Source organism: Loxodonta africana, chromosome 4 (genome assembly GCF_030014295.1).
Source record: "Loxodonta africana isolate mLoxAfr1 chromosome 4, mLoxAfr1.hap2, whole genome shotgun sequence".
Taxonomy (NCBI): Eukaryota; Metazoa; Chordata; class Mammalia; order Proboscidea; family Elephantidae; genus Loxodonta; species Loxodonta africana.
In genome coordinates this window covers 141,995,863-142,023,444 of record NC_087345.1, presented here as the reverse complement: position 1 = coordinate 142,023,444, position 27,582 = coordinate 141,995,863, and the positions used below count along the sequence as shown (strand labels likewise).

The 27,582-nt window shown below is 40.9% G+C and overlaps 1 protein-coding gene across 9 annotated transcripts in view; it reads right to left on the bottom strand.

Annotated features, from left to right (window-relative positions):
* Positions 1-467: 467 nt before the first annotated feature.
* LOC104845975 (chromatin remodeling regulator CECR2) overlaps positions 468-27,582 on the bottom strand; it is a 172,668-nt gene continuing 145,553 nt past the window's right edge. For 7 of the 9 annotated variants that reach the window (XM_064284793.1, XM_064284794.1, XM_064284798.1 and 4 more), the window contains 10 exons: positions 23,261-23,390; positions 22,303-22,340; positions 22,125-22,216; positions 21,750-21,876; positions 20,287-20,678; positions 19,324-19,452; positions 18,288-19,128; positions 15,022-16,444; positions 13,686-13,797; positions 468-5,592 (listed from right to left, as the gene is read on the bottom strand). In XM_064284793.1, coding sequence (XP_064140863.1) covers positions 5,587-5,592; positions 13,686-13,797; positions 15,022-16,444; positions 18,288-19,128; positions 19,324-19,452; positions 20,287-20,678; positions 21,750-21,876; positions 22,125-22,216; positions 22,303-22,340; positions 23,261-23,390 — 3,290 coding nt within the window. In that variant the 3' untranslated portion in view covers positions 468-5,586. The remainder of the gene's footprint in view (positions 5,593-13,685; positions 13,798-15,021; positions 16,445-18,287; positions 19,129-19,323; positions 19,453-20,286; positions 20,679-21,749; positions 21,877-22,124; positions 22,217-22,302; positions 22,341-23,260; positions 23,391-27,582) is intronic. The other 2 variants (XM_064284795.1, XM_064284796.1) reach the window with 2 other exon arrangements.

Sequence of the window (27,582 nt, the reverse complement as noted above, 5' to 3'; positions counted from 1 at the left end):
ATAAAAGAGGCCAGAAGTTTTGATGTCTTAGTTTAGACTATACCTAACTGATGAGAATATGGTTAATTTCTACCTATTCTCTCCTGACCCCAATAAGAAAAATCCTCCCGGAACTGGAAATAAAAAATAAAACGGGCAGGCAGGAAAGCACTGGGTTCCTCAGGCTTTAGTTCCCACTTGCGGCCACTTGTGATTCAAAGCTGGCTCCAGACACTGCTCCACTCTGCCCCGCCGGGTACACACACCTCTGGCCTTCCAGGGTTCCTGATGAAGCAGAGTTGAAGTGATGGCATCTCAGATGATGCCACTGTGGCCTACTACAAACCTTTGGCCTGAACAGCATTTGCCCCGAGGATAAAAGTGACACGTAGACACACACACCACACACACACACTAGAACCTTGCTATTTTAAGAATGTACTTTATACAAAATAACCAGTTCATATGGAAATAAATCTACAGACCTCCAAGAATCAAAAAGCTTTTTAAAAAGTTCTTTTAAAAAATTATCCAACACACAATATCGAACTAACTATTGAGGTAAGTGTCGCTCTCAGTGAAACAGGGAATCAGCAGACCACGACAAAACATACACAATATAAAAATAAATAGCATTCCCCTTTCCAGTACTGGCCAGGAAAGTTCACACGGCTTCTGCAGCAGGATCAAAGAATCCCTGACACTGTGTGCCGCAGGCTGGTGGTGACGGACGTGGGCTCCCAGGAGCTGTGTGGAAGGCAGCAGTGAGGTACCCGAGCCCCACGGGGAGGAGGAGGGGTCACGTATAGCACACTGAACGGGGTTCAGCATTTCAATAACTTACTCAACACCCACACCCCTGTTCCCACCCCACCCCACCCCTTTCAAAACCACATGCAGGACAATCAATCAGCTAACCAGCTGATCAGTTATTTCTACAGAAGAGTTATATCAGTGCCCTGGTGCAGAGTAAGAGATTAAGTAAAAAGTTCAAGCTGAATCCAGGAGACAGCCCCTCTAAATGTCTGCTTAGCAAAGGTCTACAGAGCTTAGAATGACAAAACATGGAGCTTGGAGACAAAGCTTGTATCACAGCTTAACTTGGGAGATGGGATACAGCAATGTTCACCCAAGTTCTGTTTTCTCAAAGGGAATGCAAGGCAACACCCACTGGCCTAAGCCTGCATGGTTCAGAAAGAGCCCAACCCACTGAAAAAGGAAAAAGGGAGTCTTGGCCAGTTCCTTTCACAGTCTTAGTTATTGGACAGTGATGTGGGTCCAGGAATAGAAGCCTCTGCACATACAACCATGCTTCCAAGTATTGTTGCTGAAACTGTTGTCTAGGAGGGCTATCTGCAAAGACACTTAACCCCAGAACCTCACAGGATTTCAAAGGACACAGCTCATTAATAAATAGAAATGGCTTCTGCGAGAGGGGTCCATGAAGACTCTGGTCAGGGGGTGAACAAACAGACACAAAGGGGACCATAATGCTAGAAACCCCTAAGCCTTTCTTTCACTTCCTTGAAAGTGGAGGACCACTGAAAACATGCGAGGTTTCTGACGCTATGTAACTGCCCTTGCTTTGGGACTGCTGGGCCAAGAATGCTTGTGAAATTTCAAATTAGGTCTCGAGAGTAGTATATTATAGATTTGAACTTCCATTAACAACATAAAAATTAAAAAGTTCAACCAAGTAGTATGGATCAAATGTGTGCTGCTGACATCTGTAGTGACCGCAACACTGGGATTTTATGTTTTGGACGGTATTTAGCATATTCCTTGACTCCTGTAGGAATTACTATAAAAAAGATAATAATGACATCAAATGGTTAGTTACAAGAAGCACTTTCAAGGCCTCAGGGCTGGGTGAGGGTAGAACCTACTCTTAAAGCTGAGGGTTGACTGAACTAATAGGCACAATCTATAGCTCTTTAGGTTTTCGATATACACAAAAGATGGGCAAGAAAAACTCTGCCTTTTGAGAGCAGTCTCACAATTCATGTGCACTACCAGAAAAACTAAGCCAATCTGATGCGGGAGAGACGGAGTGGCTTAATTTTATTTTTAAGGGGTAGGGTGGTAAAAGCTACACAAAAAGAATCTTGCATATTTTGTCCTTATTCTCCACATGTATCCATCGTAATACATTTTATAGCCAAGCTGCTGCCACTTTTTAAAATGAACAGATTCTGAGGGAAAAACAAAACAGCAACCTTCCCAAAGGCCCTACTTTTATTTCTTTCGGGTGCTGGGGGAAAAGGAGCCCTGGTGGTGCAGAGGTTAAGCACTTGGCTGATAACAAAAAGGTCGGCAGTTCAAAGCCACCAGCCACTCCACAGGAAAAAGATGTGGCAGTCTGCTTCCGTAAAGATTTACGGCCTGGAAACCCTATGGGGCAGTTCTACCCTGTCCTACAGGGTTGCTAGAGTTGGAATCAACTGGATGGCAGTGGATGGGTTGGGAGAAAACAGTTTGGAGCTTATTAGCAACTCTAACAAAGGTTACCCATGAATGTTTAATCAAATGTGATGGTATTTCTAATTACCCCTTCTGGGAACCACTGCAAGCCAGCACACTGACAAGCGACAGTGACCTACAGCGTGAAATGGCCTTCTAGCCTGAGAGCAAACCTTTTTAGGACACCCTTACACACTACTTCTAATTATAACATAGCACTTAATCACCATTTCCCTAGTGGAGACGATGGCAAATTCGCCTGCATCTGCTTTAAGACATTGCATCTGCTTAAGACACTTGGAAAGAGAAGTGCTAGGAGAGGAAGAAGAGGTGAGAAGAGAGATCCTCTGTGGGTATGCGTGGTTCAGTGGTTTCCAGCAGCTTCTGATCCAGTGTTTCTGCAACCTTGTAGTGCCTGACAACTCCTAACAGGTCTGTGTGTACTTCAAAGAGCAGTAAAAGCTCAGGACACACTAGACAAGGGGATGATGCCTGATACCTGTTAACACACAACCAAATTCCCACGGGGGATGCAAAGAGGCCGACAATTTTGCTGTTGCTCTTGTTCACAGTGTTATAATAATTTAATACAGTAGTTCAACTTCCTATTGCTCTTCCTTAATATTTTCTCACCTCTCTACATAGCAAGAAGGGGGATCAAGGACGAAGGAAGTTACTGGTATCTTCCTATATTGTTCACAGCTTCTTTCTAGCAACAAGTAATTGGGGAGGGAGCTGGAAGAGCAAGGAGAAAGGGTTACCAGGACCAGTGTGTGTACCTGGCTACTCGAATACTATGAGCTCAGAAGAAAAGGGTACAAATGAGCCCAACTATTGCTTAGAGTCCACACCTACCCACTGCACCCCCCGACAGCTTTAGCACCATGGTTAGTTAGGGAGGAGCCACAGGCCTCTCACTCAAACCAGCTTTAACAAGAACACAGGAGCTGTCAGTGGCAGACTGCTCTGGGACTGGACCAGGCCTCACCAGCCCCAAACGAGCCATAAAGACCAGCTGGTGGTGTTCTCCTCCTTGCTTCTGCATAAACACAGAAACAGAAGTAGTAACCTTTCAACCATATTAGCTTATACTAGCTCAAGGGCAGACTGAGGTCTACCACAAATCTGCTGATCTGTTCTTCCTGAAGGGGAAGCACTGACCCTCTCTTAGGCCAGATTATGGCAGTGGTTAGATTCCTAAGAATCAGGATAAATGGAGAACATGGCCTCAAAACTTATTCCACTTGAAAACATTTAAAATTAAAGTCCCTCTTGGTGAAAAATTAGTATTTCTATGCACTGCACCTCAGAGGCCTCTGTATTCTCAACTCAACCCTGCCTGAGCCCTAGGCCACACCACCAGGTTAATAAGCAATCACTTCTTCGTATGATCTCCACTATACTGGAGCTGGTGTCTTGGGTTCCACCTGTATAACACGAACGTCCCGCATTTTTTTTTTTTTTACTTTCCCACCAACAGCATACATTTAGCAAACTTTAAACACGACAGTTCCACATTCCATCAAGGACTCTGGGATTGGAAGGAAGGGTTCTATCGGCCCCTCCAGAGTTCAATTTATAAAAAGCTAGGACAGATTACTATTTTGTGGAAGCTCTTCTACTATCCCAAAAGCACTCCTAAAAATATGCCTTTCTTTACAAAGAGCTGTAATTTCAGGAAATTTTCCTTAGTGTTCTTTGTGGGATAGCCATAAATTCAAAACGTATGGGCCCTAACTTTGGTGGGATCTCAGCTAAAAATCAAATAATGAATGCTAAACAAGGAAAACCCAGTGTAATTTACTTCTAAAACTGTAGTAAAGTAATTTAATACTGTAAAAGTGTTTCCTATCACAGATATGACAAATGATCTCCAAAGATTTGTTCTGGATAGGTATTTTAAATCACCATGACTGATTTGACTATGATTCACTTAAAATGAATAAAAACTATATATACGGAAATATTCCTAAATTCAAACTGTAAATCTACAGAATACATTTTTTTCCTATTAAAAAACTGTGCAATATCTTTATTGATACTAACATATACAAACCTGAGTAGTCACTTCCACAAAATGTGATTTGTGCCAGAAAGCTTTGTGTGAGGCTTTTTAGATCACAGTCCTGGCAGGTCCACCAGAAGAGGACAATTCATTTAACCTTCTAAAAAGTGAAACACTCCAGTGATCCCAATTCCTGATACTCGTTTACAACTACTTGGTAGGGCTGGTGGCAAAATCAGGACTGATAGGATTTAAAGGGGCACCACTTTCTCAAATCTAGGACTGGGGCCACCAGAGTGAGAGAACAGCCTGTCTTTTGAGTTGAAGTTTCTTGTAGGCCATGTGAGAGCACTCTGCCTTGAAACTGAGAAACTAATGGTTAGGCGGACAGGTTTAACTGTACTCTCTTAGTTGGACTGGAAGGCCTTCAGCTCTTAAAGGACGGACAGTCACTAACGAAAGTTAGTGAGGTATTACAAGATAAAACCTTTTCTACCCTCTTCTCCAGCTCCCAGAAAGTATTCAGTGTGACATGATTGTAAACAGTTAAGGATCACTCCAGTGCTGTGTGCCCACCACAGTTGGGACACCCAATTCTTCCACATCCCCACCCACCCTTCCCACTTTATGTACAATACATTCACCACCAACAACAAAAATTATTTTAAAAGGCAACAGGAAAATTCCGTAAACTGGACCCAGCTCCAAACACATTAATACTACGAGTAGTAAATTACCTCTCCCTTCCCAAATATATACCTGAGTTTAGCTGCTCATGAAAGTTTAAAAATACCACTCCATTCTTAAGTATGCCCCCTTCCCCAAGTCCAAAATTCTCTTCCCTGAACGAGAGTCTCAGGACTTGAAAAAGATCACTAATTTCAGGTTCACTTGGTCTTGACTGTCTACATCAACGATGCAAGAGGACCGTGGCCCAGGAGCACTGCAGGCTATGTGTCAATCATCTAAGGAGTGTGCTTCTGGGGCCCCGTGAACGGCTCCAGCTCTGGGATGGCAGGAAGTGATGCGCTGTGAGGGTGCCGGGACCGAAACAGAGCTGCATGAGGATCGCTGCCCCAATTCTCCACGTTCTAGGCTTCATGTGCAGCTTTCCATTTCCTTGGGGGACAGTCCTCCTTGGACTAGCTCTGAGAGAGAAACAAGACACAATTGTTAAAAAAAAAAAAAAAAAACTCAGTAAACCAAAGAGGAAAAAGCTGTACACATTCCTGGACATCTGAGAAAACGGCTTTTTGTTGTTAAAGTTTTTAAATTTTATTGTGGTAAAAAATACACCTAACTTAAAATTTCCCATTTTCGACATTTTTAAGTGTACAATTCAGTGACATTATATTCACAATGTGGCACAACCATCACCTCTACCTGATTCAAAATCTTTTCATCATCCCAAAAGGAAGCCCCGTATCCATTAAGCAGTCACTCCTCATTTCCCTTTCCCTGGCAACCACTAATCTGCCTTCTGTCTCTATGACTTTACCTATTCTGGATATTTCATATAAACATAATCACACAAAATGTGGCCTTTGTGTGTGATTTCTTTCACCCAGCATAATGCTCTCCTAGGTTCATCCACATTGTAACAAGTGTTAGTTCTTCCTTCCTTTTTATGACTGAATAATATCCCACCATATGCATGTATTACATTTTGTTTATCCATTCACCTGTTGATGGACACTTAGACTATTTATACCTTTTGGCTATTTTTTTTTTTATTAACTTTTATTAAGCCTCAAGTGAACGTTTACAAATCCGATCAGTCTGTCACATATAAGTTTACATACATCTTACTCCATACTCCCACTTGCTCTCCCCCTATTGAGTCAGCCCTTTCAGTCTCTCCTTTCGTGACAATTTTGCCAGCTTTCCTCTCTCTCTATCCTCCCATCCCCCCTCCAGACAAGAGTTGCCAACACACTCTCAAGTGTCCACCTGATATAATTAGCTCACTCTTCATCAGCATCTCTCTCCTACCCGCTGACCAGTCCCTTTCATGTCTGATGAGTCGTCTTCGGGGATGGTTCCTGTCCTGTGCCAACAGAAGGCCTGGGGAGCATGGCCGCCGGGATTCCTCTAGTCTCAGTCAGACCATTAAGTATGGTCTTGTTATGAGAAATTGGGGTCTGCATCCCACTGATCTCCTGTTCCCTCAGGAGGTCTCTGTTGTGCTCCCTGTCAGGGCAGTCATCAATTGTGGCCGGGCACCAACTAGTTCTTCTGGTCTCAGGATGATGTAGGTCTCTAGTTCATGTGGCCCCTTCTGCCTCTTGGACTCTTAGTTGTCATGTGACCTTGGTGTTCTTCATTTTCCTTTGCTCCAGGTGGGTTGAGACCAACTGATGCATCTTAGATGGCTGCTTGTTAGCATTTAAGACCCCAGATGCCACATTTAAAAGTGGGATGCAGAATGTTTTCATAATAGAATTATTTTGCCAATTGACTTAGAAGTCCCCTCAAACCATGTTCCCCAGACCCCCGCCCCTGCTCTGCTGACCTTTGAAGCATTCATTTTATCCCGGAAACTTCCTTGCTTTTGGTCCAGTCCAACTAAGCTGACCTTCCATGTATTGAGTGTTGTCTTTCCCTTCACCCAAAGCAGTTCTTATCTACTGATTAATGAATAAAAAACCCCTCTCCCTCCCTCCCTCCCCCCTTCGTAACCACAAAAGTATGTGTTCTTCTCAGTTTTTACTATTTCTCAAGATCTTATAATAGTGGTCTTATACAATATTTGTCCTTTTGCCTCTGACTAATTTTGCTCAGCATAATGCCTTCCAGGTTCCTTCATGTTGTGAAATGTTTCACAGATTCGTCACTGTTCTTTTTCGGTGCGTAGTATTCCATTGTGTGAATATACCACAATTTATTTACCCATTCGTCCGTTGATGGACATCTTGGTTGCTTCGAGCTTTTTGCTATTGTAAACAGAGCTGCAATAAACATGGGTGTGCATATATCTGTTTGTGTGAAGGCTCTTGTATCTCTAGGGTATATTCCGAGGAGTGGGATTTCTGGGTTGTATGGTAGTTTTATTTCTAACTGTTTAAGATAATGCCAGATAGATTTCCAAAGCGGCTGTACCATTTTACATTCTCACCAGCAGTGTATAAGAGTTCCAATCTCTCCGCAGCCTCTCCAACATTTATTATTTAGTGTTTTTTGGATTAATGCCAGCCTTGTTGGTGTGAGATGGAATCTCATCGTAGTTTTAATTTGCATTTCTCTAATGGCTAATGATCGAGAGCATTTTCTCATGTATCTGTTGGCTGCCTGAATATCTTCTTTAGTGAAATGTGTGTTCATATCCTTTGCCCACTTCTTGATTGGGTTGTTTGACTTTTTGTGGTTGAGTTTTGACAGAATCATGTAGATTTTAGAGATCAGGCGCTGGTCGGAGATGTCATAGCTGAAAATTCTTTCCCAGTCTGTAGGTAGTCTTTTTACTCTTTTGGTGAAGTCTTTAGATGAGCATAAGTGTTTGATTTTTAGGAGCTCCCAGTTATCGGGTTTCTCTTCATCGTTTTTGGTAATGTTTTGTATTCTGTTTATGCCCTGTATTAGGGCTCCTAGGGTTGTCCCTATTTTTTCTTCCATGATCTTTATCGTTTTAGTCTTTATGTTGAGGTCTTTGATCCACTTGGAGTTAGTTTTTGTGCATGGTGTGAGGTATGGGTCCTGTTTCATTCTTTTGCAAATGGATATCCAGTTATGCCAACACCATTTGTTAAAAAGACTATCTTTTCCCCAATTAACTGACACTGGTCCTTTGTCAAATATCACCTGCTCATACGTGGATGGATTTATATGTGGGTTCTCAATTCTGTTCCATTGGTCTATATGCCTGTTGTACCAGTACCAGGCTGTTTTGACTACTGTGGCTGTATAATAGGTTCTGAAGTCAGGTAAGGTGAGGCCTCCCACTTTCTTCTTCTTTTTCAGTAATGCTTTGCTTATCCGGGGCTTCTTTCTCTTCCATATGAAATTGGTGATTTGTTTCTCTATCCCCTTAAAATATGACATTAGAATTTGGATCGGAAGTGCGTTAAATGTATAGATGGCTTTTGGTAGAATAGACATTTTTACTATGTTAAGTCTTCCTATCCATGAGCAGGGTATGTTTTTCCACTTAAGTATGTCCTTTTGAATTTCTTGTAGTAGAGCTTTGTAGTTTTCTTTGTATAGGTCTTTTACATCCTTGGTAAGATTTATTCCTAAGTATCTTATCTTCTTGGGGGCTACTGTGAATGGTATTGATTTGGTTATTTCCTCTTCGGTGTTCTTTTTGTTGATGTAGAGGAATCCAAGTGATTTTTGTATGTTTATTTTATAACCTGAGACTCTGCCAAACTCTTCTATTAGTTTCAGTAGTTTTCTGGAGGATTCCTTAGGGTTTTCTGTGTATAAGATCATGTCATCTGCAAATAGTGATAACTTTACTTCCTCCTTGCCAATCTGGATACCCTTTATTTCTTTATCTAGCCTAATTGCCCTGGCTAGGACTTCAAGTACGATGTTGAATAAGAGCGGTGATAAAGGGCATCCTTGTCTGGTTCCCGTTCTCAAGGGAAATACTTTCAGCTTCTCTCCATTTAGAGTGATATTGGCTGTTGGCTTTGCATAGATGCCCTTTATTATGTTGAGGAATTTTCCTTCAATTCCTATTTTGCTAAGAGTTTTTATCATAAATGGGTGTTGGACTTTGTCAAATGCCTTTTCTGCATCAATTGATAAGATCATGTGGTTTTTATCTTTTGTTTTATTTATGTGATGGATTACATTAATGGTTTTTCTGATATTAAACCAGCCTTGCACACCTGGTATAAATCCCACTTGATCAGGCTGAATTATTTTTTTGATGTGTTGTTGGATTCTATTGGCTAGAATTTTGTTGAGGATTTTTGCATCTATGATCATGAGGGATATAGGTCTATAATTTTCTTTTTTTGTAATGTCTTTACCTGGTTTTGGTATCAGGGAGATGGTGGCTTCATAGAATGAGTTGGGTAGTATTCCGTCATTTTCTATGCTTTGAAATACCTTCAGTAGTAGTGGTGTTAACTCTTCTCTGAAAGTTTGGTAGAACTCTGCAGTGAAGCCATCCGGGCCAGGGCTTTTTTTTGTTGGAAGTTTTTTGATTACCGTTTCAATCTCTTTTTTTGTTATGGATCTATTTAGTTGTTCTACTTCTGAATGTGTTAGTTTAGGTAGGTAGTGTTTTTCCAGGAATTCATCCATTTCTTCTAGGTTTTCAAATTTGTTAGAGTACAATTTTTCATAGTAATCTGAAATGATTCTTCTAATTTCATTTGGTTCTGTTGTGATGTGGTCCTTCTCGTTTCTTATTCAGGTTATTTGGTTCCTTTCCTGTATTTCTTTAGTCAGTCTAGCCAATGGTTTATCAATTTTGTTAATTTTTTCAATGAACCAGCTTTTGGCTTTGTTAATTCTTTCAATTGTTTTTCTGTTCTCTACTTCATTTAGTTCAGCTCTAATTTTTATTATTTGTTTTCTTCTGGTGCCTGATGGGTTCTTTTGTTGCTCACTTTCTATTTGTTCAAGTTGTAGAGACAGTTCTCTGATTTTGGCTCTTTCTTCTTTTTGTATGTGTGCATTTATCGATATAAATTGGCCTCTGAGCACTGCTTTTGCTATGTCCCAGAGGTTTTGATAGGAAGTATTTTCATTCTCGTTGCATTCTATGAATTTCCTTATTCCCTCCTTGATGTCTTCTATAACCCAGTCTTTTTTCAGGAGGGTATTGTTCAGTTTCCAAGTATTTGATTTCTTTTCCCTAGTTTTTCTGTTATTGATTTCTAGTTTTATTGCCTTGTGGTCTGAGAAGATGCTTTGTAATATTTCGATGTTTTGGACTCTGCAAAGGTTTGTTTTATGACCTAATATGTGGTCTATTCTAGAGAATGTTCCATGTGCGCTAGAAAGATAGTATACTTTGCAGCAGTTGGGTGGACAGTTCTGTATAAGTCAATGAGGTCAAGTTGGTTGATTGTTGTAATTAGGTCTTCCGTGTCTCTATTGAGCTTCTTACTGGATGTCCTGTCCTTCTCCCTGAAAGTGGTGTGTTGAAGTCTCCTACTATAATTGTGGAGGTGTCTATCTCACTTTTCAATTCTGTTAAAATTTGATTTATGTATCTTGCAGCCCTGTCATTGGGTGCATAAATATTTAATATGGTTATGTCTTCCTGATCAATTGTCCCTTTTATCATTATATAGTGTCCTTCTTTATCCTTTGTGGTGGATTTAAGTCTAAAGTCTATTTTGTCAGAAATTAATATTGCTACTCCTCTTCTTTTTTGCTTATTGTTTGCTTGATATATTTTTTTCCATCCTTTGAGTTTTAGTTTGTTTGTGTCTCTAAGTCTAAGGTGTGTCTCTTGTAGACAGCACATAGATGGATCGTGTTTCTTTATCCAGTCCGAGACTCTCTGTCTCTTTATTGGTGCATTTAGTCCATTTACATTCAGCGTAATTATAAATAAATAAGTTTTTAGTGCTGCCATTTTGATGCCTTTTCATGTGTGTTGTTGGCAATTTCATTTTTCCACATACTTTTTTGTGCTGAGACGTTTTTCTTAGTAAATTGTGAGATCCTCATTTTCGTGGTGTTTGACTTTATGTTAGTTGAGTCGTTACGTTTTTCTTGGCTTTTATCGTGAGTTATGGAGTTGTTATACCTTTTTGTGGTTACCTTATTATTTACCCCTATTTTTCTAAGTGAAAAGCTAACTTGTATCGTTCTATATCGCCTTGTATCACTCTCCATCTGGCAGTTCAATGCCTCCTGTATTTAGTCCCTCTTTTTGATTGTTGTGATCTTTTACCTATTGACTTCCGTGATTCCCTGTTATGAGTATATATATATATATATATTTTAATTAATCTTAATTTGTTTTTGTGATTTCCCTATTTGAGTTGATATCAGGACGTTCTGTTTTGTGACCTTGTATTGTGCTTGTATCTGATATTATTGGTTTTCTGACCAAACAATATCCTTTAGTATTTCCTGTAGCTTTGGTTTGGTTTTTGCAAATTCTCTAAACTTGTGTTTATCTGTAAATATCTTAATTTCGCCTTCATATTTCAGAGAGAGTTTTGCTGGATATATGATCCTTGGCTGGCAGTTTTTCTCCTTCAGTGCTCTGTATATGTCGTCCCACTCCCTTCTTGCCTGCATGGTTTCTGTTGAGTAGTCTGAACTTATTCTTATTGATTCTCCCTTGAAGGAAACCTTTCTTTTCTCCCTGGCTACTTTTAAAATTTTCTGTTTATCTTTGGTTTTGCCAAGTTTGATGATAATATTTCTTGGTGTTTTTCTTTTTGGATCAATCTTAAATGGGGTTCGATGAGCATCTTGGATAGATATCCTTTCGTCTTTCACGATGTCAGGGAAGTTTTGTGTCAGGAATTCTTCAACTATTTTCTCTGTGTTTTCTGTCCCCCCTGCCTGTTCTGGGACTCCAATCACTCGCAAGTTATCCTTCTTGATAGAGTCCCACATGATTCTTAGGGTTTCTTCATTTTTTTTAATTCTTTTATCTGATTTTTTTTCAGCTATGTTGTGTTGATTCCCTGGTCCTCCAGATGTCCCCGTCTACATTCTAATTGCTCGAGTCTGCTTCTCTGACTTCCTACTGCGTTGTCTAATTCTGTAATTTTATTGTTAATCTTTTGGATTTCTGAATGCTGTCTCTCTATGGATTCTTGCAACTTATTACTTTTTCCACTATGTTCTTGAATAATCTTTTTGAGTTCTTCAACAGTTTTATCAGTGTGTTCCTTGGCTTTTTCTGCAGTTTGCCTTATTTCATTTGTGATGTCTGGAAGCATTCTGTAAAATAGTTATTTATATTCTGTATCTGATAATTCCTGGATTGTATCTTCATTTGGGAAAGATTTTGATTCTTTTGTTTGGGGGGTTGGAGAAGCTGTCATGGTCTGCTTCTTTATGTGGTTTGATATGGACTGCTGTCTCCAAGCCATCACTGGGAAACTAGTTTTTCCAGAAAATCTGCTGACTGGTACACTGGCTCCAGGCTTTGAAAACAATCGCTGCCTCCCCGTATTTGTTCGTTCTCCGTCTCTAAATCTGTGTTTGTTGTTCAGGGTTTGTAGATTGTTATGTATGTGATCGAGTCACTTGTTTTTCCGAGTCTTTGTTGCAAGAGGGATCCGCAGTAGCGTCCACCTAGTCCGCCATCTTGGCCCCGCCTCCTTGGCTATTTTTAATAATGCTCCAACAAACACTGGTATACAAGTATCTGCTTGAATTCTTGCTTTCAAACTATTTGGGCATATACCTAGGAGTGGAACTGCTGAGTCATAAGGGTCGCTATGAGTCGGAATCGACTCGACGGCAGTGGGTTTACGGTATGCTTCACCATTTTACATTCCCACTGGCAGTGGACAAAAATTCTAATTTTTCCACATCCTTGTCAATATTTGTCATTTTCCTTTTTAAAAATAGTAGCCATCTTAGTGGGTGTGAAGCAGTATCTCATGGTTTTGATTTACATTTTCCTAATGGATAATGATATTGAGCATCTTTTTAGGGCTTGACTTTGTTTCATGAGTCATGATTTACTTCCAGAGGGTGGGCTCTAAAGTCCTTGACCTCTCGATGTAAACCCCAGACCCATCACTTAGTATCTGTAAAACTTCTTGCCCGTTAGGGAATAACGATGATGATGATGACAATTACATCATGTGGGTTGAGAAAAGGATTCGATAAGACATGAGCACAGTGCCTGGCACAGAAGCAGCACTCAAAGGTAGCTACTATTCTTCTAAAACTTGACTAACTAGTCCCCTCCAAATAAAATAGTGGAATGAATAAAATAGACAAAGAATTCTATCAAAGGAAATGTTAACAGCCAGCTTGGAAAATAAAAAAAAAAAAGAGGTTTACGTAGCCCTACAAAACCTGGATTCCATATAAGAACAGGAAGAAGGAACACGTGGAAACAGCACAGAAGCTACTTCCAAGTCCTCTTCTCTTGCTTTTTCTCTGTAGAACCAGCTGGGAGCATAGGGTCCCGGTGGCCCTTTATACCTGGCTGCCTGCAGGACATCAAGCCCTTTTCAGGAAAGGTTCCTGTATGGACAGAATACATTTAAAGATTTTTACAGAACAACAATGTGGTCATACACTCATTTCCAAACCACCTGGAGTAATAAGGAAAACTCCAATATTTTATAACGCTTACCTGATCCAGAGGAAGTGTCGGGGGTTTCTGTGGTGGCAGCTCTTCCTGCGATGCTGCTGATGCTGGGGTCTTCGGGAACGAGGGCTGTGAGTGGACAGGATGCATCTGCATTCTATAACCAGAAGAAAGGAATGGTTAAGAATTAACAAAGGTGTATTAACTACTAAGAATAAAAAGACACTTTAATAATGGCACAAACTGATATTATGTGCTCCTGGTCTGATGCAATAAAAAGGTACATAACATCACCTACTTAGTATTTCTGACAAAAGTGCTTAATCTGACTCTAAACATCAGTAGACAATGAAACAAATCCAGAACCTGGGAAAACTACATGAGGACCAGCCTGGACGCTTTAAAAAACAAAGCAAAATAAAACAACAACAACAAAAATGACAAGAGGATTATTGTACATTAGACAGCCATAGCTGTCAAACGTGTAAGTGTTGCCCTGCACTGGACCTGGGGTCATAAAAAATAAAGCAAAACAGAGAAACATAGAAGACGTTCTGGGGACAAATTGGGAAATTTAAATCTGGTCCCTAGATTAGATACTATTAACACTATTCTCCTCGGGAACGATGATGGTTTTGAGATTGTGTAGAAGGATGTCCTGAAGTATTTGGGGATGAAGGTATAAAGCAAATATGGCAGAGCGTTACTAAACAGCGTGTTGGGAAGGGTGAGGCTGTGAGACAACGGGGATGACACAGGGGAGGAACACACTGGTTTTTAAGTTGGGTGGTACTGGCTTCATGATTAGGCTTTATAACTTTAATATAAGCAGCTCCATCTAACCATGTTTTACATATTATTAATTTGAAAACTTTCTGGATTGCAGATCACCTCACTGGGTCTTGAAAGGATCACTATGTAAGAGTTCTCACGGGTTAATACTCGATTTGTTCCAATTCTGGATAAACCTGACATTTTTATTCAAAGCTGGGGAAGAGATGAGAGCAACAGAGTAACACTTTAAAAGCACACATAATCTCTTCTCTCCGCTCCTCCAGAGTTTGAGAGGCCTCTTTCGTCACGGTCAGAGTGTTGAAATTCTGCCTCTGCCAACGGCTGTCCAACTGTGGTTAACAAGTTTCCAATATCAAAACCTAAATAGTCACCTAAATGCCAATTCCTTTTAATGAGAAAAAAAAAAATAGCCAAAGATAAAGTGTGGCTTTAAGCCACAGTAATTTCCACCAAGTCTCCAATGTTAATGATTCATGTGCTTTTCTTGGTCTCAGACCACCGAAGTTTCTCTTCATTCCTAAGTCCATTTTTCTTTTTAGAATTAACATTCTTTTTTCAGAAACAAACAAAAACAACACAATCTTACCCTGATGGTCTGTACATTTCCTGGAAAGGTCCCCTTATCCCACTTCCAGTGCCAATTTGTTCCATCATTACAGCTTGAAAGTGACCCATGCCTTCTTCTTGGCAGTGGTAGATGGGGCCCTCCTGAGGGAGGCCATTAGGCTGAGCAGCCACTGGATGGTGAGGTGGGTGAGCAGCCACAGGGGAAGAATAAGCCCTGGGTTGGAAGTGACTGGTTGGCTGCTGAGGTGTGTAAGGAGGCCCTGTTTGTAGCATCACACCACGGGGTGGGAAAGCAGATGAACAAAAACCCATCCCTGAACTCAGAGATGGAGGAGGAGTTCCATAAAGATATTCGCTGGCTGACAACGAACTCTGTCGCTTCGTAGCTGCATTATGGTTGTCCAGGTCTAAAAACTCTTTGGGACTCTCTGGCCTCTCCATAGATTCATCCAGCTTCTCTTCCTCTGGACCAGGATTCTGCCCGTCAGTTGGGACAACCTTAGTAGCCACTGCATCCATTCGGGTTGGGGAAGTTAAGGCAGCATTCAGTGTCTCACAGCCTTGCAGGCTAGCCATGGCATTCTTATCTGAGAAGATAGGCCTTGGTGGGGGAGGCTGAGTAAATGGGGGCCCACTTGGGCTTCCCTGGGGATGGAGAGGTCTTTGCCAGTCAGAAAAGCCCTGTGGACACGTGTAATAAGGAGTTCGCTGATAGTGATGATAGGAAGGCTGAGGTGGTGGCTGGTAGGAATACGTCATTCCTTGGTGGGGGCGATATCGGGGAAAGATGCCAGAATGAGGGCTATTAGATTGAAAGCCCCTAGGGGGGAAATGCTGAGGGTGTGATACTGAGGATTTCCCTCCCATCACAGGGCCCAAACCCTGCAGGCCTGGACTGACGTGGTAATGCGCAGCTGAATTTGGATACTCCAGGCCTGGCATGTACAGGGGAGAAAACTGGCTTACAGGGCCTCCCATCAAATTGGGATCTGCACTGGGAGGTGTAGTTGCGTTCTGTCCTGTACACAGCATGGTTTCCTGCAGTATTTTGCCTCTGGGGCAGAGTGGCTTTTCTGAACCACTAGCACCAAGGCTCTTCCCCTCTGATCCACAAGGGGATGCTTCACTGATCACTCCATTTTCGGGTAGAGCCCCTCTCTCTGCCACAGTGGAAAGGTCTCTCATACATCCTTGGGCAGCTGGGCTGCTGTAGCTGCTATCTGAGGGCCAGGTATTCTTTCCCTTGGTTGCTTTGCAGTTGTCTCCAGATTCTGAGGAGTCGCTTTTGAGCTCGGGGGCCTCTGTCTCCCTTTCTTGGGGTGAGCTCTGCCTGGTACAATCAGTCTGCAGGGGAGGTGCAGGGTGAGGTAGTTGTTTGAGGTACACCTCCTCTGAAGCACCAACACTTGGTGGTTTCTCCTCAAGCCCAGGCAAAGGCTCTGCTGCAAGAAAAATGGAGAACAAAATAAACTGGCAGCTGATAATGGCAATACTGATGGAGATGGTAATGAAAGCAACAAGATAAGTAGCCAGATGAGGAAAGGCAACGCTGAGGTGCATGTGGGGCCACTCAAGCCACAGCTAGAAATTTTTAAAAGAGTCCCTGAAAGGGGTCCTTAGATGCTCCATTTCATGGCCCTCTAAGCTACTCCAAAAGCCTGCCAAACAACAGAGACGCTCTTGCCTCCCTCTTCATATGTTGTTCTCGTCAGATCAGTAAGAGGATGTGAGATAATTTATGGCTTATGGACTACGCGTAGACACGTGTGAAATATGGCAGGAAGCTACGGTTGTCACTAGAATTGCTGGCTAGACTGGGAAGCTTTGAAATTCACACAGTGGGGACTAGGGCCTCATCGACACTCAGGAAAGCTAGGGTCCCTGATTTCCACTCCATCAGAATATAAGCTCTACAGGAGCTGGGCTGTTTCCCACTCTGTTCTCGGTACTTGCATACAGTGGGGACTCAATCGATATTTGTTGAATGAACATATTCATCTTGTCTGGATATCTTGAAAACACTGTATACAGCATGAAACTAAAAAAGAAAATTCAATCAAATTATTACACTAGACGCAAATTCTTAATCACAACCTCAGAATTCCATATCTCACTACCCAATCAACCCATGAACACAGACTTCTTAGAATCTTTTCTAGGGACAGAGTTGTTTCCTAGGCATGTTTTCAAAACATGCCACACAGAGATTATGCTATCATATTGAGAACAAGAGTAAGGATTCATAAAGACCTTTAAATATCTATTAGGATCCAAGGATACCTGTGAAGCCGGCTTTGAAGAACAAAGGTATGAGTTGTGCAATGCAAATTAAAATCCGCACTTTTCATTATTCAGTTAACATAAAACATGTCAACTAGCAGACTTACCCATGGTTTCACTACTGGGACTCTTTTAAAGCTCTGAAGTCCAGACATCATTTGAAACCAGTACTAGAAAATTCTAATAGTGCTGGTATTCACAAAGTAGGCCTTTCCCCAACAGAAACACTGGAAGTAAATTTGAGTTCTAGGCCTACCACAAATTTAATGTGGAATTTTCGTACTTCATAAATGTTCACATCTTCATTCTCCATCGTGAACTGAGAAATTATATACAACATATGCTAGACAGCTATCCTAGAAATAAGCTTTAATTACACAAAGTGTTCTTTTCATCTCTCTCTCTCCCAGTTTGAAGTTTACTCTTAAGTGGTATTTTTGCTTCAAGATCCACTACCCAGCCCACCAGATCTCACTATTCCTCTTCCTAAAGGCAGGTATGTGTCCAAGGAACACAAGGATGGGAAGAACTACGCTTTAGGTAAAACACTGAAAACTTATTCCGTGATATTTTTCAAGGCAGTATGATGATGCAGTGGTTAAGAGCATGGATGCTGGATCTAGCCTGCCTGGGTTCAAATCTCAGCTCCGCAACTTAAAACTGGGCAAACCGTCTGTCAGTGCCTCGGTTTCTCCATCTGTAAAAACACGAATAAATAGCCATCTCCATGGCTTGTTCTAAGGATTAAACGAATGTATGTACAATTCTCGAAAAGGGTGCCTGGCACAGAGCATGCTATATCTATGTAGCGGTCATCGTTATTACCAGAAAATCTTTTGGATCTTTGGACCGAAAGCAGTACTATGGTTGGTCCAACCCTGAGAAGTTCAAGAAAAGGTGGCTGACGCCAGTTTTCATTTGGTTTGATGCTCTGTGTGACAAGATTACTTATGTGTTAACAGCTTAAAGAGCCCAAAGTCAGATAAAAGTGACAATGTCAATTACCTCGGTCATTCTCAGGCTCTTTTGTTTCACTGTTATCCTGTGTCCTCCCAAGGTTCCCCAAGGCAGGCTTGGGGGCTGATACACTTACTGATGCTGAGTGAGCTACCTGTGGAAAAGGGCCAGGTAAATGGGGAGTGGGCTGTCGGGGGTGGTAAGGCACACCTGGTGGGCAAACACGGGAGGAAAGCTGCTGCATGGCAATCATCTCTGGGCTGTCCATCATGGAGTCCCCTCCCTGGACCCCTCGCAGAGCCGGGGAGGGTGTTCCAAACAAAGAACCATGCGCTGCGGCTGGAGGCTGTAACCGATGTATAGCAGATTTACAGGCTGGGCGCAGATACCCTGAAGAAGGAACTCCATGAGGTAGGAAGTTTGATTGTTCAGTCCACTGGTTTGGCGGGAGAGGTGGTCGCATCACTCGGGAATCCATCATATGACCAAGAGTGCGAGGCTGGTGAGAGGGTCCTGGCCCCAGGGGGGGCTTTTCATCTGGCCCCAAGGGCCCTGGGTTTGTAGCACCATGGTTCCCATTCCAGACAGCAGGGTGTACTCGATTCAGGTACTTATATGAGCGGTACATGTGGCTGGGAGGAATTTCTGAGCTTTCAGGAAAGTCTGGGGGTCGGGTTGGAGCCCCACCATGCCTGGGAGGAATAAATCCTGGCTGGAATTGAGCTGGGGGATACATGTTTCCATCCTGACTGGGGCCACTTATCTGCCCAAGCTGCAAGGATCCAGGATGCGAGCCCATGCTAGAAAGATGTGTCAGCCCCCCACACACTTGCTTCTCTTCAGGTGTTCCTAGCCTGGGTCCTCGGTGGCTGTTCATTCCAACTGGGGACTGGAAGAAGAAAAGAGAAAGAGCAGAGTTCACCAGACTTACAGATTAAGGCAGGTCTTGTAATGTGCTTCACCTATAAGGACAGGCTCTTCAGGATAGGAAATGGTGAATTAAATTTAACATGGAAAGAGGTTGTATCTCTGAAACTTACTTCTGGGATCCTCTGCACCTGCATTTTCTGAAAAGGCTCCTTACCTGCATGCCAAAGGGTTGATGATGCTGAACAGGCTCTCCAGGATGTGGTTCTGGGACTCTAGAGGAGCCATATAAGACGGCAGGATCTGATCCCTGAAGAGGGCCAAATGCTCCTGGTACTGCTGGTCTCTGGAAGCCATTGGGGAAGCAAGAAGAAAACAAAGAGAGAAAGCACAGACATTAGGTAGAGAACTGGGAGTTGCCTGACGAAGAAAAGTACTGTTAAAATAACAATAACACAGACCACTAACAACTCGGCATATAGTTCCAAGAAAGGGAACACAGCTAGCACACACGGTTGTCTAGACCAGGATTAGCCCTGAGATCAAAGCAATTTCCATCTCTAGGAGACAAGATTAAATCAGTGTTTCTCAATCTCTTCTTCATTATTGCCTCCTAAGGAGTCTTTCTGGAGTCCCTGAGTGTTCCAAACCGTTAGGGTTAATGTGCTCGGTTGCTATCCAAAAGGTCTGAGTCCACCCAGAGGTGCCACGGAAGAAAGATCTGGTGAGTTACTTAAAAAAAAAATCAGCCACTGAAAACCCCATGGAGCACAGTTCTATTCTGAAATACATGGGGTTGCTATGAGACAACCGGTTTAGTTTTGGTTTTTATGGAGTCTTCTTAGCCATTTTTCCCCCCCAATTGCCCCCACCATGAAATTTTAGCACTAGAGAAAGGCTGTGTATCAGATTGTATAGTGTACATGTATCTGAGCTTTATCCATAAAGAGTTAAGATTTTATTCAGCCCCCCAAGAACCAATTTGAGAAGGCATGGATCAAAGGATTAAGAGAAGGGACTTTTAAAATAAAGGAAAAACAAAGAAAGGGCAGATGGGGGAAAGAGAAAACATCCATTTACAAAAAAGTTATTTTGGAAGTGGAGTTAATTAAGTAACCTTTATTTCCCTAAGAATTTACCACCTAGGGGGAACCACAACAGAATTTAGGCTGTTCCTTACCATCTGGTTTAAAAGAGGTGCCTGGTTGGGCATCCCACTGTAATGCAGGGAAAGAGAAAAGCCTTGGCCATTGGAAGCCCCCACCTCCCGAGGGAGCTGTGTGGAACTGCTATTCTGATCATCCCCAGAAGAGGAAGCGCGGCAACGTGCAGGAGGCAGTGACTTTCCTCCATTTTCCACGGGCTGCTGTTTCCTGCCAGGCCCATCAGGTTCTCTGGAGCGGGTCCAAACATGGCTACCACTACTTCGCCCAGCTCGACTCCGTCTCTTTTCTCGCTTTTCATCCTCTCTGATCCAAAACTCTTCATCCGTGTCTCCATCTTCGCCAGGAAAATGCTTCATCATTGCCCGATGGAAACACCTCTCTAAATTGTCAGACATCTTGGTATACTCTATAGTCATAGGAAGACACAAGGATTGGCCTCCATGTAGTTTTTACAGGCTGTAAAACAACTGTCTTACTAATAATTGAGAAAAGATGCTATCGGGGTAAACCTTGAGCTTAATTCAACTTGAGCACATACTATATTCTAGGGCTATGGATACAGACATGGTTTCTGTCCACAAGAAGCTCAAGGTGGTATGGCTGTGATAATGACTCTAGAACTATTATCCCAAAGCCTGTCAAAATTTAATTATTTAAGCCATTGCCAATCTTCTATGACATGGATACATTTTTTCCAGCCTAAATCTCTAATGTTCCCTTATGGACTATTTCCCCTTATAATTAAGTTGAAGGTAGAACATGATAGAGGCAGAAAATCCAAAGAGCTAAATTCCAGAAATATTAAATCTAGTCATTAGATCTACTGAGTTTTCAAACTAAGGCATTTTGAGTGAAAAATTCAGATACCCACAGAACTATAAACTATAAGAAAATTGTAAATAAAGTCATCTAAAATGTATTGTTTGCTTTTCAAACATCTCAGAAGCAGCGCACTGGTACATGGGGGTGGGCAAGACAAATAATTATGACAGTTGAGAGCATCCCCGCAAGTCTGGGAGGGTAACACAAGGTTTCTAAGTTTGGCAGAATGCATAAATCAATCAGTTTCTGTACGTGGGAGCCATAATTACTTTATCAGAGTTCTATTCTGCTGATTTCTCAGTATGGTTTCAGAGTCAGCTCCACGCAGGTTCAGTCTAGCATCTAGGTAACTGTGTTAAGGAGGCATTGTACAATCTAGGTCCAGGTTGGTCTCGGGGATGATGAGAAATAACCTGAGCCCAGTTAGCCGCCAGCTGCCCTCTCCCCCAGTGTAGGACAGGACAGAATTCCTAGGAAAAAATTGTGTAAGTGGTTGGAATGCCCAATCCCACAGCTCTTAACATGCATTCTCTTTATAGTCCTAAAGAAAGGTCTGAATCATTGGGATGTGTCCTTCTAAAAGAGAGGACATTTTATTCTTGATTGTAACAGCACAGCAAATGGCGCAGCCAGAGCAAACTCCCTCCCCACTTACCACTACTTTCCCCATTATATTTTCGACAATTCCTGAACATAGTCTTCATGTCATTTACAAATTCCTCCTTGGTACAGTATAAACCTCCGTTCAGTTTCTTCTCCATACTTGAAATATCCATGGGGACCTAGAAAAGGACACGTAACTGTTTAATTACAATATATCGGAGAAAAACAAACAAAGAAACAAACATCTCTTAGTCCCCATGAGGTTAAGGAATCATGCTGTTATGAGTTGCCCTAGAGCATGATCTATACCCAGCAGCCATGATTTTCAAGGAACAATAGTTAAACGAAGCAAGATGAAATAACACACAAAAAAAAACAAGAGAGACACCGATGGCATAATAGGTATAATTAAAAAGAAAGCCTCTACCTTAATAATCTGGTAATAGTTAGGGGCATAAGATTCATCCACAGGTTCCAAAAAAGGCCAGGAATCCTTGTGAGCCTTTACCACATCTAGAACTGAAAGCCAAAGAGGACAGCTTACTTCACAGACTCACACAGGAATACTTCCTTCAGAAACCTAACAGTTGAGGATGGGAACTGACCTTTATACATGGCGGTGAAATCATCATCCAGCTCGAAGCTGTAAATCACAGAATAAGAAATTAATGGTAACTCTGATCGCCTTCTTTTCTTAGCTCCTTATTTGAATCATAGTCACATAGATGACTGAACCAAGATTTGAAATACTGCTAATAGTTTTACTTAGTCTGCAACACTCCTAACACTCCCTAAAAATATGAAGATGAGGGACTGCACACTTTAGCAAAAAGGGAATAACTTTCCTCATCTATAAAATGACTGGGCTGGCCTGAATGATCCAGAATTCAAACTACGATTCTATAATGTTAGTTATTTAACAGCCTATTCCTACCCGGGTTTTATTTCACAACAATGAATATTTCTGTGATGTAAAGAATAACAATCCAAAATATGTAATAAAATGCGATTTTTGTATATCACTACCATTTACTGAAATTCATTTGTGGTATAAAAATTACTAGAAGCAGGAGCTCATAAGCATTGAATATATATTTGCTTGCTTGCTTCTTGAATTTTTAATAAGGAACAAAAAGAGAAAAAGCACCTAGTTACTTCACAAGAAATAACTGAAAAACTCTAGTACACTGCTCTTCACACATCCAAGATGCCATTTTACATTGTAATATTGGTTCTGATTTCATTAAAGTAAAAGGTTGGAGGAAGGAGAGCTTTTGTGAAAAATATCACTGTGTTCTTATAGAATGAGAGCAAGAATGTAAGAGAAAAGAGACGGACACAGTTGTGTGTCTATGTGCACAGTCAAAAAAAGCATTGTTGTTAGCTGTACATTCAAGTCCCACGTCTGCCACTTGATGTTTTCCACACTTTAAAATGGTGAAACCACTGCCTACTGCATAGGGTTGTTAAGGATTCAGTGAGAGTGAGAAACAAAAATGCAGAACACAATGCCTGAGTGCTAGTAAATGTTACCAGTTGCTAATGTTGTTATCAAATACTCACAGGTCCTTGGTCTTTTTTTCTTCCCTCATAGGGGAACTGGGGTCCAGATGTGAAAGTTCTGGGGGGAGCTCTTTTCCTTGAGCCAGCAGCCACGCCCGTTCTTCCCTGAGCTTTCTCCTCTTAGCTCGATCTACAATGAACACAAAACATTATGGTACAAGAGGTAAGTACTCTATAGGTGATCAGATGTTTATTAATAGTTTTGAGACAAAGAAGAAACAAGTATCACTGAAGTAGTGCCGCGAAATTATTTTTTGCTCTTCCCTCTTCTGCCTTCTTTTTGGTAGTTAGGATGTTTCTGCACATGGAATGTTTTACGAAAAATAGAAAGTAATGGGATCCATTCCCCTCAACTCATGGTGTTCTCACAGTGGGTGAGGGGGTGGGGGTGGGGGAGGAGGGCAAGATAGAAGAAAACAGAGAACTGGAAGAAAAATGAAAAGGTAGAAGGTTCAGTAACGATTATCTTCCTCTGACTACCAGAGGCATCTGCTTACCTTTCTCTCAAGAAAACCATACTGCTTTTTTAGGACTGCTCTCAATCCAGACACACACAGGATTTTATATGCACATTTACGTGCTCAAGCTTTTGCATCTACAGTGGCATCCATGTACTCGGATTGTCTCTGCTCCCCACCCCCACAGCTGGCAGCAGGCCCCTAGCAAGCCTGAGAAGTGCCAAGTTTGGCTGGGAACAAGGAAAAAATACCAGCTGGAACTGGCAAAGGAGCTAGGTGGCAAGGACAAATTTTTTTCTGGCTCACAGAGATGACCATGTGAAATACACTTGGCACTCCACTTTTCGCCTGACAGGATACTACTGCTAGCAGAGAACAAGGTCAGGCATAAAGAAAAGAGGAGAGGAGAAGAAGAGGCACAACAATGTCAGAGAGCAAGAAACAAAGCTGTAAGGAAGAGAAGCCAGGACAGATAGTCTATTTTCTTTCCCAGTTCTAATTTCTGTTCCCCAAGAGAGAGGCTCCATACCTGATCACAGCTACCAACATGGCATGAAAACAATTTTCTCTGTCAAGTTATATTTGAATTATTTTCATTTATAAACTCAGAAGAATCTGTATCTGCTTTAATGAGTCAAAGGTACATAGATATCACTTTTATTAGTGGTTTTTTTTTTTAAAAAAAAAAAAGAAAATGATCTCAAGTTTAAAGAAAATTATAACTAAATGAATAAATACCCACACCTATCAAACAATCAGATCTTAAAATTTTACCTTATTTCCTACAATACAGTATCTCATCATATGATTATACCACAGGCTATTAATCCATTTTCCAGTTGATTTCGATGTTCGAATCTTGCAAACAATACAGTAATGAATCATTTATTTAACACATCTTCTCCTACACATATGTGAGTTCTCTAGGATGCAAACCTAGCAGTAGAATTGCTAGACAGGAAACTATGTATATAATAACTTTATCAGGTATTGTTAAAGTGCCGTCCAAAGAAATATTATCAATGATTCTTCCAATAGTGATTTGAATTACCTCATACTCACTTGGTATGGTAAAATGTCAAAATTATGCCGTTGTTGATTCTGATGGGTACAACATGCAATTTTGTTGGCTTCATTTGCATTTTTATGACTAGAGAAATACTGAACACCTTTTAGTGTTTACTGGCCATTTAATTTCCTTTTCTGCGAATTTCCTGATATATACATGGCCTTCTTTTCTAAAGGTTGTTGGATTTCTTACTGATTTAGAGAGGTGCATTTTATAATCTGAGTAGCTCTTTGTTGGTTATGTTTCAAAATTATCTTCTTCCACTCTGGTTTGTTTCTTAACTTTGTTTTTGTAACATGTAAGTTTTAAAAAATACAGGAAAATATATCAATCTTTCTTCTCATGGCCATAAGAAGGTTCCAGGTAGACTAAAGACCTAATTTTTTGGAAAAAACTGATGAATATCTTCAAGATATTGTGAGAGGGAAGAACTTATTATATGAGGAGGGATATAATTTTCTCCCCGATCAATAATCAATCATCCTGATACCACTTACTGAAAAACCCATCATCATCAGCTTTTTAGCTAGTGCTTTTTAGCAGCCATTGCTGATTAACCAGGGTTCCAAGAGGAATTAAGATGTGGAGAAAAATAAATTGACTATTTTCTCAATACTTCTAAGGACCATATATACCTAGTACCCTTAAAGAAGTTAATTCATCGCATACAATGTATGCTTTAGGTTTGCAAACAGCAAACCACAGCATGTAGGGCTGCTGGTTGATTTTGTAAATAAAATTCTAAGGAACGCATCCCTGCATGGCCTCCAAGGCAAAATATTCACTGTCTGGATCTTTATAGAAAAAGTCTGCTTATATCTGGCTTAGGGCATTAAGGCTTAATTGAAATGGAATGCTGAGAAAAGCTTTGTCTAGATCTATTCTTTCATTACTTGTTACTCTATTATTCCTGATGTATTTATTGACCATAATTATTCTTTTTGTCACCAATTATCTGAATATTCTGAAATAGTCTGTGAAGAAAACAGTTAAATGCTTGACTCTTTCCCTCTATTTTATCAGTTTTCAGAATAACAAGTTGTTGTTCTATTAACCTACTAAGGTCACCAGTGATTTTTAAAAAATATTATTATGAAACCATGAGTTTTAAATTTATTTATTTAATGCTTCTTAACCTATTGAGGGAAACCCTGGTGGAGTAGTGGTTAAGTGTTACAGCTGCTAACCAAAAGGTCAGCAGTTTGAATCCACCAGGCACTCCTCAAAAACCCTATGGGGCAGTTCTACTCTGTCCTGTAGGGTTGCTACGAGTCGGAATCGACTCAATGGCAACGGATTTGGGTTTTTTTGGTTTACCCTATTGAGGGTTTTTTTTTTTTTTTTTTTTCTTTAAAATGCTAAAAGTGTCTCATCTTAGGCCAGTGAGAGACTATTCAGGTTGGCTTCGACATTTTTTTGATAGACTTTCCAGGAATCTTTCATGCTTCCTGTTACAAGATAGTGTAGACTCAGCATTTTTCCTGTTCCTATACAGAATTCAACCATTTTTTCAGAGTCTTGGCTCCTTTTGGTGGTAAAGTATATTTAGAGAACACCGTTAGAATATCAGGAATGCTCATTATTACACTTCTTTGTAAAAAAGTATTCATAATGGTATTTGTATAATGATATTGAATCCAGATACTTGGCCGAATTCTTATTAGTTACAGTAATTTCTCGGAAGATTCTGTACATTCTTTAAACTATTTATATTCTTTATGGAAAATAAAAGATGGCACAGGATTGGGCAAATGTTTTGTTCTGTCATACATAAGGTCGCCACAAGTCAGGACTGACTCAAAAGAAGTAACAAAAGAGAATACAGTTCTATAATCATATATGGAAAAGAAGCAATGATAGAGGAAATCCTTGTTTTCCTCCTGACTTGAAAGGGAATATTTCTAATGCTTCTCCCTTAAGAAGAATGTTTTAGGAAGCTTTACCTCAACGACGCTGTCCTGCGAAAGCTGGAACCTGTATAAGGCAGAAACCTGTTAGAGAAGGAAAACTCAAATATTTTCCACTAAAATGAATGATGGAAAAAAGGTAGGACCACACTCTGTCAAAGGCCCCTGGAAAAACAAGACAGTCCAGTCGAGTTTCAGCTCTCACAGGTTTCACTGTATTATCCAATATTTTAATACTACATTGTTTCTGTATGCTCCCAAATCTGTAATTTTTATTATTGTTCTGCAAAGTCAATTCTTGAATAGATTTACTCACGTTTACCAGTTTCTTTGTATACCCTGTCTTCTAGTATATTGCTCTTCCCTTGTTGGTTTCACAATATTAACAATATTGTGAAAATACTCACCATATAGTAAATATTCACAATATTTAAGGCCTTGTGTATTATAAAAGTACTCTTTGTGTTTGTAATCCATTCATTTTGGTTTTAATTTGGCTTTTAAACTTTCTCTCAATTAAATATGGAGCAAATGTTTATTATTGTGTTGTTAGGTGCTGTCGAGTCAGTTCCGGCTCATAGCGACCCTTCGTACAAAAGAACGAAACACTGCCCAGTTCTGTGTCAGTCCATCTCACTGAGGGTCTTCCTCTTTTTCGCTGACCGTCTACTTTACCAAGCATGATGTCCTTCTCCAGGGACTGATCCCTCCTGATAACATGTCCAAAGTATGTGAGACAAAGTCTCGCCATCCTCACTTTCAAGGAGCATTCTGGCTATACTTTTTCCAAGATAGATTGTTCGTTCTTTTGGCAGTTCATGGGATATTCAACATTCTTAGCCAACAGCATAATTCAAAGGTGTCAATTCTTCTTTGGTCTTCCTTATT